General features: G+C 37.7%; 1 protein-coding gene across 1 annotated transcript in view; it reads left to right on the forward strand.

The window, feature by feature from the left end:
* The window catches only part of LOC117319725 (ribonuclease 3-like), a 49,079-nt gene that overhangs the window by 14,999 nt on the left and 21,358 nt on the right, over positions 1 to 12,722 (forward strand). The window contains 8 exon segments of the mRNA XM_033874483.1: positions 1,563 to 1,710; positions 2,199 to 2,368; positions 5,200 to 5,324; positions 5,528 to 5,656; positions 7,316 to 7,394; positions 8,448 to 8,555; positions 9,016 to 9,154; positions 9,427 to 9,547. Of these exon segments, the coding sequence (XP_033730374.1) occupies positions 1,563 to 1,710; positions 2,199 to 2,368; positions 5,200 to 5,324; positions 5,528 to 5,656; positions 7,316 to 7,394; positions 8,448 to 8,555; positions 9,016 to 9,154; positions 9,427 to 9,547 (1,019 nt within the window).

Here is a 12,722-nt window from a genome sequence, read left to right on the forward strand (position 1 = left end):
GTATTCCTATGTAGGATATGGTACAGTATTTCTATGTAGGATATTGTACAGTATTTCTATGTAGGATATCGTACAGTATTTCTATTTAGGATATGGTACAGTATTTCTATGTAGGGTATGGTACAGTATTTCTATGTAGGATATGGTACAGTATATCTATGTAGGATATGGTACAGTATTTATGTGTAGGATATGATACTGTAACAGTGTTTCTATGTAGGATATAGTACAGTATTTCTATGTAGGATATTGTACAGTATGTCTATGTAGGATATGGTACAGTTTTACTGTGTAGGATATGGTACAGTATTTCTGTGTAGGATATGGTACAGTATTTCCATGTAGGATATTGTACAGTATTTCTGTGTAGGATATGGTACAGTATTTCTATGTAGGATATGGTACAGTATTTCTGTGTAGGATATGGTACAGTATTTCTATGTAGGATATGGTACAGTATTTCTATGTAGGATATGGTACAGTATTTCTGTGTAGGATATGGTACAGTATTTCTGTGTAGGATATGGTACAGTATATCTATGTAGGATATGGTACAGTATTTCTATGTAGGATATGGTACAGTATTTCTTTGTAGGATATTGTACAGTATTTCTATGTAGGATATTGTACAGTATTTCTATGTAGGATATGGTACAGTATTTCTATGTAGGATATTGTACAGTATATCTATGTAGGATATGGTACAGTATATCTGTGTAGGATATGGTACAGTATTCCTATGTAGGATATTGTACAGTATTCCTATGTAGGAAATGGTACAGTATTTCTGTGTAGGATATGGTACAGTATTCCTATGTAGGATATGGTACAGTATTTCTATGTAGGATATGGTACAGTATATCTGTGTAGGATATTGTACAGTATTTGTATGTAGGATATGGTACAGTATTTCTATGTAGGATATGGTACAGTATTTCTATGTAGGATATTGTACAGTATTTGTATGTAGGATATTGTACAGTATTTCTATGTATGATATGGTACAGTATTTCTATGTAGGATATTGTACAGTATTTCTATGTAGGATATGGTACAGTATTTCTATGTAGGATATTGTACAGTATTTGTATGTAGGATATGGTACAGTATTTCTATGTAGGATATGGTACAGTATTTCTGTGTAGGATATGGTACAGATATATCTGTGTAGGATATGGTACAGTATTTCTGTGTAGGATATTGTACAGTATATATGTGTAGGACATGGTACAATATTTCTATGTAGGATATTGTACAGTAATGGTACAGTATTTCTGGGTAGGATATGGTACAGTATTTGTTGAGGTTGCCTTTATACTGTGTGTGTGTTCATTGGATGTTTTGATAAATATTTTATTTATCCCATATGAAAAGCAAAACTTGCATTATTTACCTGTATGAGAAGTTAAGCTTGTGTAATTTTTTGTATGAAAATTTAACTTGTGTAATTTACCTGTATGAGAAGTTAGACTTGTGTAATTTACCTGTATGAGAAGTTAAACTTGTGTAATTTACATTTTGTGTATACATGTATTACTGTTGTGTTTGTCTTTGGCCTACAGAACTTTTCGATACGAAGCCTGGACCTCTTTTCCCAGTTCCTGTTCACGGAAATTCTGGAGCTGGTAGATTTAGATTGGAAGGGACCCGGAGGGGAAGAATCGTGTCCACGTTTTCACCTCATGCCGAGATTTGCTCGAAGTCTACCAGGTTGGTTGAGATTCAATAGAAACTTAGGAATATCTTTGAAATAATCCCATTTCTGAAACAAAACAGCATTAAAGAGATAAAAAATTAAAGGCATGTAATAGTCATGATCAACAGTAGTACTGGTGTTAAGGTACAGAATTTTCTCGTGGTATTGGGTTATCTTGATAATGTAGATCAGAATTTTCTCATGGTATTGGGTTATCTTGATAATGTAGATCAGAATTTTCTCGTGGTATTGGGTTATCTTGATAATGCTGATCTGAATTTTCTCGTGGTATTGGATTATCTTGATAATGTTGAGCAGAATTTTCTCGTGGTATTGGGTTATCTTGATAATGTAGAGCATGTCTTTAAAAAGACATCTTTTCCAGATGATGCCTTCTCTAACTTATTCTCCAGAATACATTTTAAAGAAAAAGGGTGGTGACTTTGTTCTAAAGTTTTCTCTTCAACAAGTTTAAAATGAAAACACTCTAATTTGATTCCAGAAAATGGTAAAGAAATACTATCGATGAATGAAGTGTTGTTATATTTGCTGCGGTGCTCCAAACCACTGCTGGAGGAGACAGAACTTGCTCAGATGTTGAAAACTGATCAGCATGAATGGCAGAATTTCCTGGATGAAATACGAGGAATGGTGGTGACCTATCCAGGAATGGTCAGTAGTCTTGGTATGACAAGGAATGGTAGTGACCTATCTGGGTATGACAAGGAACGGTAGTGACCTATCTGGGTATGACAAGGAATGGTAGTGACCTATTTGGGAATGGTCAGTAATCTAGGTATGACAAGGAATGGTAGTGACCTATCTGGGTATGACAAGGAACGGTAGTGACCTATCTGGGTATGACAAGGAACGGTAGTGACCTATCCGGTAATGGTCAGTAGTCTGGGTATGACAAGGAACGGTAGTGACCGTCTGGGTATGACAAGGAATGGTAGTGACCTATCCGGGAATGGTCAGTAGTCTTGGTATGACAAGGAATGGTAGTGACCTATCCGGGAATGGTCAGTAGTCTTGGTATGACAAGGAACGGTAGTGACCGTCTGGGTATGACAAGGAACGGTAGTGACCTATCTGTGATTGGTCAGTAGTTTTGGTATGACAAGGAATGGTAGTGACCTATCCGGGAATGGTCAGTAGTCTGGGTATGACAAGGAACGGTAGTGACCTATCCGGGAATGGTCAGTAGTCTTGGTATGACAAGGAACGGTAGTGACCGTCAGGGTATGACGAGGAACGGTGGTGACCTATCTGTGATTGGTCAGTAGTTTTGGTATGACAAGGAATGGTAGTGACTTATCCGGGAATGGTCAGTATTCTTGGTATGACAAGGAATGGTAGTGACCTATCCGGGAATGGTCTGTAGTCTGGGTATGACAAGGAATGGTAGTGACCTATCCGGTAATGGTCAGTAGTCTGGGTATGCCAAGGAATGGTGGTGACCTATTCGGGAATGGTCAGTAGTTTTGGTATGACAAGGAATGGTAGTGACCTATCCGGGAACGGTCAGTAGTCTTGGTATGACAAGGAATGGTAGTGACCTATCCGGGAACGGTCAGTAGTCTTGGTATGACAAGGAATGGTCAGTAGTCTTGGTATGACAAGGAATGGTAGTGACCTATCCGGGAATGGTCAGTAGTCTGGGTATGACAAGGAATGGTAGTGACCTATCCGGGAATGGTCAGTAGTCTAGGTATGACAAGGAACGGTAGTGACCTATCCGGGAATGGTCAGTAGTCTGGGTATGACAAGGAACGGAAGTGACCGTCAGGGTATGACGAGGAACGGTAATGACCTATCCGGGAATGGTCTGTAGTCTAGGTATGACAAGGAACGGTAGTGACCGTCTGGGTATGACAAGGAATGGTAGTGACCTATCTGTGATTGGTCAGTAGTCTTGGTATGACAAGGAATGGTAGTGACCTATCCGGGAATGGTCAGTAGTCTGGGTATGACAAGGAATGGTAGTGACCGTCTGGGTATGACAAGGAATGGTAGTGACCGTCTTGGTATGACAAGGAATGGTAGTGACCTATCCGGGAATGGTCAGTAGTCTGGGTATGACAAGGAATCCTCGGTAGTCTGGGTATGACAAGGAATGGTAGTGACCTATCCGGGAATGGTCAGTAGTCTGGGTATGACAAGGAATGGTAGTGACCGTCTGGGTATGACAAGGAATGGTAGTGACCGTCTGGGTATGACAAGGAATGGTAGTGACCTATCCGGGAATGGTCAGTAGTCTGGGTATGACAAGGAATGGTAGTGACCTATCTGGGTATGACAAGGAATGGTAGTGACCGTCTGGGTATGACAAGGTATGGTAGTGACCTATCCGGGAATGGTCAGTAGTCTTGGTATGACAAGGAATGGTAGTGACCTATCCGGGAATGGTCTGTAGTCTGGGTATGACGAGGAATGGTAGTGACCGTCTGGGTATGACAAGGAATGGTAGTGACCTATCCGGGAATGGTCTGTAGTCTGGGTATGACAAGGAATGGTAGTGACCTATCCGGTAATGGTCAGTAGTCTGGGTATGACAAGGAATGGTAGTGACCTATCCAGTAATGGTCAGTAGTCTGGGTATGAAGGATCGATGTACAGACTGAATTAGATAATAAAATCTCCCTCCTTTAATCTAAATTATTTGTAACCTATATTGAATCGAGGTATCAGCCAGTAACGTTTGAAAGGAAGAGAAGGGATTGAGGTATGGATACCATACATGCCTTGTAACCTACGGTATTTTAAGTTTTCTTATATAGAATATTTAGATGCAAAAAAAAATGTATTTGTGGTAGAAGTTTGACTTTGCAAAATTAAAATACTATATAATTTGCTGTCTGTATTTTCTATGATTATTATTTAAGAATTGTTAATCTTAATCACAAACAAGAATGATAAAGGTGGTTAGCAAAACAATACAGGATATTAGGGGAAATACCAACATTACTATGTTGTAGATTTGTACCTACTTGTGTGTATTACCATTGTGAGGATGTTTGAGATTTGTACCTACTTGTGTGTATTACCACCGTGAGGATGTTTGAGATTTGTACCTACTTGTGTGTATTACCACCATGAGGATGTTTGAGATTTGTACCTACTTGTGTGTATTACCACCGTGAGAATGTATTACCACCGTGAGAATGTTTGAGATTTGTACCTACTTGTGTGTATTACCACTGTGAGGATGTTTGTGATTTGTACCTACTTGTGTGTATTACCACCATGATTATGTTAGAGATTTGTACCTACTTGTGTGTATTACCACCGTGAGGATGTTTGAGATTTGTACCTACTTGTGTGTATTACCACCGTGAGGATGTTTGAGATTTGTACCTACTTGTATGTATTACCACCGTGAGGATGTTTGAGATTTGTACCTACTTGTGTGTATTACCACCGTGAGAATGTTTGAGATTTATACCTACTTGTATGTATTACCACCTTGAGGATGTTTATATTGTTGTCAACTTTTGTAACAGAAACCGAGCTCCCTTAGGATTGACCAGCTTGACAGACAACAGTCAGAGACGGACGTCATCACATATCCCCTCATCATCCACTTTGGTATACGTCCTGCACAGCTGAGCTATGCTGGAGATCCCTAGTAAGTGGTGTTCAGAGTTATATAGATATCATTGTTGTTATCTACCTGAGTCAGTAGTTTAAAATCAATCAGATGTTTATAGGTAGTCAGATCTCAAACCAAGTTACATCGCGAGGTATTAAATTCTGGGAGGTATTAAGATGTTTTAGTCTACTCCAGACTTTCTCAGGTGTTTATTAAGTGTTTGTTTTTGTGTTGAAAAGCTACCAGAAAACATGGAAGCAGTATGTGAAGTTTAAACACCTCCTAAACAGTAAACCCAAGGTGACCTTCTCAGACAAACAGAGGCTGGAGCAGAAGGAGAGTTACCTACAGGAGCTCCGCACCAAGAGGTATGGTGTACAACTCAGTATACTACACACCAAGAGGTATGGTGTACAACTCAGTATACTACACACCAAGAGGTATGGTGTACAACTCAGTATACTACATACCAAGAGGTATGGTGTACAACTCGGTATACTACACACCAATAGGTATGGTAATACATGTACAACTCGGTATACTACACACCAAGAGGTATGGTGTACAACTCGGTATACTACACACCAAGAGGTATGGTGTACAACTCGGTATACTACACACCAAGAGGTATGGTAATACATGTACAACTCAGTATACTACACACCAAGAGGTATGGTGTACAACTCAGTATACTACACACCAAGAGGTATGGTGTACAACTCAGTATACTACACACCAAGAGGTATGGTGTACAACTCAGTATACTACACACCAAGAGGTATGGTGTACAACTCAGTATACTACACACCAAGAGGTATGGTAATACATGTACAACTCGGTATACTACACACCAAGAGGTATGGTGTACAACTCAGTATACTACACACCAAGAGGTATGGTGTACAACTCAGTATACTACACACCAAGAGGTATGGTGTACAACTCGGTATACTACACACCAAGAGGTATGGTGTACAACTCAGTATACTACACACCAAGAGGTATGGTGTACAACTCGGTATACTACACACCAAGAGGTATGGTGTACAACTCAGTATACTACACACCAAGAGGTATGGTGTACAACTCAGTATACTACACACCAAGAGGTATGGTGTACAACTCAGTATACTACACACCAAGAGGTATGGTGTACAACTCAGTATACTACACACCAAGAGGTATGGTGTACAACTCAGTATACTACACACCAAGAGGTATGGTAATACATGTACAACTCAGTATACTACACACCAAGAGGTATGGTGTACAACTCGGTATACTACACACCAAGAGGTATGGTGTACAACTCGGTATACTACACACCAAGAGGTATGGTGTACAACTCGGTATACTACACACCAAGAGGTATGGTGTACAACTCGGTATACTACACACCAAGAGGTATGGTGTACAACTAGGTATACTACACACCAAGAGGTATGGTGTACAACTCGGTATACTACACACCAAGAGGTATGGTGTACAACTCAGTATACTACACACCAAGAGGTATGGTGTACAACTCAGTATACTACACACCAAGAGGTATGGTGTACAACTCGGTATACTACACACCAAGAGGTATGGTGTACAACTCAGTATACTACACACCAAGAGATATGGTGTACAACTCAGTATACTACACACCAAGAGGTATGGTGTACAACTCGGTATACTACACACCAAGAGGTATGGTAATACATGTACAACTCGGTATACTACACACCAAGAGGTATGGTGTACAACTCAGTATACTACACACCAAGAGGTATGGTGTACAACACAGTATACTACACACCAAGAGGTATGGTGTACAACTCAGTATACTACACACCAAGAGGTATGATAAATTGGTAATACTCTGCACAAAAAGGTAATACATCTAAATATACTTGTACAAGTCAGTTTACTGTCAGAATGATTATAACAAGTACATTTATAGGTATATTTATATACAATTAATAAGAGACGGAAATTTGTATTGTAGATCATTTTGATTCTAATCCTGTGTCGGTTTGTTTCAGCACCATGAAGAGAGAAGTTACCGTGGAGATCAGTAGCGAGGGTTTCCTAAGGACAGGAATCAAGTCAGACATTACCCAGGTCAATATCATAGTCAGTTGAGGGGACAACATTGTTTGTAAAAATCTCTCGGCTAGAGCACGTTGGTATAGACATCTTAAAACTTGACATCATTGTTGGGATGGAGTGGTTATTGTATGGAAACCCTGTATATTATTGACAAGTCTACCTAGATATCATTGTGTTGGCCCAACACTTTGTGAAGTTATTCCATGCTTGCCTTAAATTTCAATATTGCACATGTATTTACTATTTAAAGAAAACCATATCAACAATTTGTTCTGTAATGCTACAATGCAATGATATATTGCTATTTTATTTTAAATTTTTTGGGGCCAGTTTTTAAGAATCTTTAAACTTTGATACATAGATAAATGTTATATATAGTTACTGATAAATGTTATATATAGTTACTGATAAATGTTATATATAGTTACTTATAAATGTTATATATAGTTACTGATAAATGTTATATATAGTTACTGATAAATGTTATATATAGTTACTGATAAATGTTATATATAATTACTGATAAATGTTATATATAGTTACTGATAAATGTTATATATAGTTACTGATAAATGTTATATATAGTTACTGATAAATGTTATATATAGTTACTGATAAATGTTATATATAGTTACTGATAAATGTTATATATAGTTACTGCATATGTATATGTAGTTGTTGTATTTATAAAATTTCAAATGCAATGAATGTTTCAGATTCTAACATGTATGTGTATGTGTTTTGTCCTCAGTTTATAGAGACATTTTTTGATTCCACCACTCTACTACATAAATAAATATGTATTTGGTTGTGTATTTTGTCCTCAGTTTATAGAGATATTTTTCGATCCTACCACTTTGCTACATAGATAAATATATATATTTGGTTGTGTATTTTGTCCTCAGTTTATAGAGATATTTTTCGATCCTACCACTTTGCTACATAGATAAATATATATATTTGGTTATGTATTTTGTCCTCAGTTTATAGAGATATTTTTCGATCCTACCACTTTGCTACTTAGATAAATATATATATTTGGTTATGTATTTTGTCCCTTTATAGCATGCCATGCTGATTCCAGTGTTACTTGGCCACCTACGCTTCCACCAGTGTCTGTCTGTACTGGAGAAAACACTCGACTACAAGTTCAACGACCGATCACTGTTACAGGTCAGGATGACCAGAATATCTATCTATATACTGGTGTGAGAGGTTCTGTTGGTACATTTGGCAGTCATTGTGTGAAGAAACATTTGCATTGGATTGATGTTTTGTGTCGTACTTTGCCTTTACATTTTAACGTCCTAATTAGAAATACCTGATTGTATTTAACCCATATCTACAGAAATAATAAGAGCCACACAAAAGATGTCACTGCTATGCACTATTTTATAGTCCAGTCTAATTTTGGACATTTAACAATGTCTCTCTGGATTTGAATTTGTCTGGCATTTATAATGGTGTGCTAAGAAGAAGATGGCAAATTCATTTCGGGTAAATAAGTCCTCATATAGTAATTGTGGATGTAGAATATAGGGGTTTGTAATATAACGGTCTGGTTTGTAATATAACAGTCTGGTTTGTAATATAACGGTCTGGTTTGTAATATAAATATCTGGTTTGTTGACAGTTGGCTTTAACCCACACTTCTTACAAAGTCAACTATGGCACTAACCCTGACCACGCCCGTAACTCCTTATCTAACTGTGGGAGGAGGCAGTTAGAGTATGGTGATCGCAAAATCCACTACGCCCATACACGAAAACGGGGTAAGTATTTGTGGACTTAGGTATTATATATTTAGTCAAGATGGACTGGATAATCACCTTCATCTCTAAGCTTAGTTTTACTTTGCTTAAATTAATGCCAAGGTACACAAAAAATCTTGTGAAAACAGATCTAAAACCTTTTCCTGTAATAAACTTTTATATATATTATGTTTTACAAAATAAACATTAGGGCTTCCTCAGTGACTGCTGCGGTAGTGAGGGGGTCTTACATGTCGGTTACAGTTAGAACTTACTTTGTTATCTATTGACAGGTATAAACATCCTCTTAAACATCATGTCACGGATGGGTAACAAAGATGAGTTGTCATCAGAGATTCCACACAACGAAAGACTCGAGTTCCTCGGGGATGCTGTCGTAGAGTTCATCACAAGGTGACAACGAAATTCCAACATATGCAATACTTTTGGTTTGGTTTATTTTGTTTACCGCCTATTAACTCTTTCAGTACCGTTGTCGACTATAGTCGACATAAAAATGTGCTCCCTCTTCCCCGTTGTCGACTATAGTCGACACAATTTCAAGCTCCCTCTTCCCCGCTGTCGACTATAGTCGACAGGCTTAGTTGACATTATTTAAGTGTTGATTTGTTGAAACCATCACCCGACATATACAATCATCTGATGCAATGACAAATATAAGGTGGTCAAAACTTTTGAAACAAACATTTTTGATGACATATTCGTTTTTTATTTCGTTTGAGTTATGTGTTTTTCTGTTAGAGCAATAGGTGATATTTTCTCTATGTTGTTAATGTAAACAATATGGCGGCTTGTACATTTGCATTTTAGATATCACTGTCTAGGATGTTTAAGATTTTTCAATCTGACATCTAGATTTTATTTAGTTAAATATTTCTTAATTATGTACAAAGATCACACTAACCTTTGTGTTTCTATATGAAAAAACAACACACCAAATACGCACATGTAGTCTGCCATTTTGTTTAAACTTCTGGGGGCGAGGTTAATAACTACTTCCGGTACGGAATCCGGAAAGGACACAAAGTACGGAAAGAGTTAACAGCCAGGGTCATTTAAGGATGTGCCACGTTTAAAGGTGGAGGAAAGCAAAACAAAGTCCCTACTGCTGTGTATGGTGGATATCATACACAACACAAGTTCCATACTGTCGTGTATGGTGGATATCATACACAATACAATATCCATACTGTTGTGTATAGTGGATATCATACATAATACAAGATCCATACTGCTGTGTATGGTGGATATCATACACAACACAAGATCCATACTGTCGTGTATGGTGGATATCATACACAATACAAGATCCATACTGTTGTGTATAGTGGATATCATACATAATACAAGATCCATACTGCTGTGTATGGTGGATATCATACACAACACAAGATCCATACTGTCGTGTATGGTGGATATCATACACAATACAATATCCATACTGCTGTGTATGGTGGATATCATACACAATACAAGATCCATACTGCTGTGTATGGTGGATATCATACACAATACAAGATCCATACTGTCGTGTATGGTGGATATCATACATAATACAAGATCCATACTGCTGTGTATGGTGGATATCATACATAATACAAGATCCATACTGCTGTGTATGGTGGATATCATACATAATACAATATCCATACTGCTGTGTATGGTGGATATCATACACAATACAAGATCCATACTGTCGTGTATGGTTGATATCATACACAATACAATATCCATACTGCTGTGTATGGTGGATATCATACACAATACAAGATCCATACTGTTGTGTATAGTGGATATCATACATAATACAAGATCCATACTGCTGTGTATGGTGGATATCATACTCAATACAAGATCCATACTGCTGTGTATGGTGGATATCATACTCAATACAAGATCCATACTGCTGTGTATGGTGGATATCATACACAATACAAGATCCATACTGCTGTGTATGGTGGATATCATACACAATACAAGATCCATACTGCTGTGTATGGTGGATATCATACACAACACAAGATCCATACTGCTGTGTATGGTGGATATCATACACAATACAAGATCCATACCGCTGTGTATGGTGGATATCATACACAACACAAGATCCATACTGCTGTGTATGGTGGATATCATACACAACACAAGATCCATACTGCTGTGTATGGTTGATATCATACACAATACAATATCCATACTGTTGTGTATGGTGGATATCATACACAATACAAGATCCATACCGCTGTGTATGGTGGATATCATACACAATACAAGATCCATACCGCTGTGTATGGTGGATATCATACACAACACAAGATCCATACTGTCGTGTATGGTGGATATCATACTCAATACAAGATCCATACTGCTGTGTATGGTGGATATCATACACAATACAAGATCCATACTGTTGTGTATAGTGGATATCATACATAATACAAGATCCATACTGCTGTGTATGGTGGATATCATACACAACACAAGATCCATACTGCTGTGTATGGTGGATATCATACTCAATACAAGATCCATACTGCTGTGTATGGTGGATATCATACACAATACAAGATCCATACTGTTGTGTATAGTGGATATCATACATAATACAAGATCCATACTGCTGTGTATGGTGGATATCATACACAACACAAGATCCATACTGCTGTGTATGGTGGATATCATACTCAATACAAGATCCATACTGCTGTGTATGGTGGATATCATACATAATACAAGATCCATACTGCTGTGTATGGTGGATATCATACACAACACAAGATCCATACTGCTGTGTATGGTGGATATAATACACAATACAAGATCCATACTGCTGTGTATGGTGGATATCATACTCAATACAAGATCCATACTGCTGTGTATGGTGGATATCATACTCAATACAAGATCCATACTGCTGTGTATGGTGGATATCATACACAACACAAGATCCATACTGTCGTGTATGGTGGATATCATACACAATACAAGATCCATACTGTTGTGTATGGTGGATATCATACATAACACAAGATCCATACTGTCGTGTATGGTGGATATCATACATAATACAAGATCCATACTGCTGTGTATGGTGGATATCATACTCAATACAAGATCCATACTGCTGTGTATGGTTGATATCATACACAATACAAGAACCATACTGCTGTGTATGGTGGATATCATACACAACACAAGATCCATACTGCTGTGTATGGTGGATATCATACACAACACAAGATCCATACTGTCGTGTATGGTGGATATCATACTCAATACAAGATCCATACTGCTGTGTATGGTTGATATCATACACAATACAATATCCATACTGTCGTGTATGGTGGATATCATACACAATACAAGATCCATACCGCTGTGTATGGTGGATATCATACATAATACAAGATCCATACTGCTGTGTATGGTGGATATCATACACAATACAATATCCATACTGCTGTGTATGGTTGATATCATACATAATACAAGATCCATACTGCTGTGTATGGTGGATATCATACACAATACAAGATCCATACTGCTGTGTATGGTGGATATCATACAT

The sequence above is a fragment of the Pecten maximus genome, chromosome 2 (assembly GCF_902652985.1).
Source record: "Pecten maximus chromosome 2, xPecMax1.1, whole genome shotgun sequence".
Classification (NCBI taxonomy): Eukaryota; Metazoa; Mollusca; class Bivalvia; order Pectinida; family Pectinidae; genus Pecten; species Pecten maximus.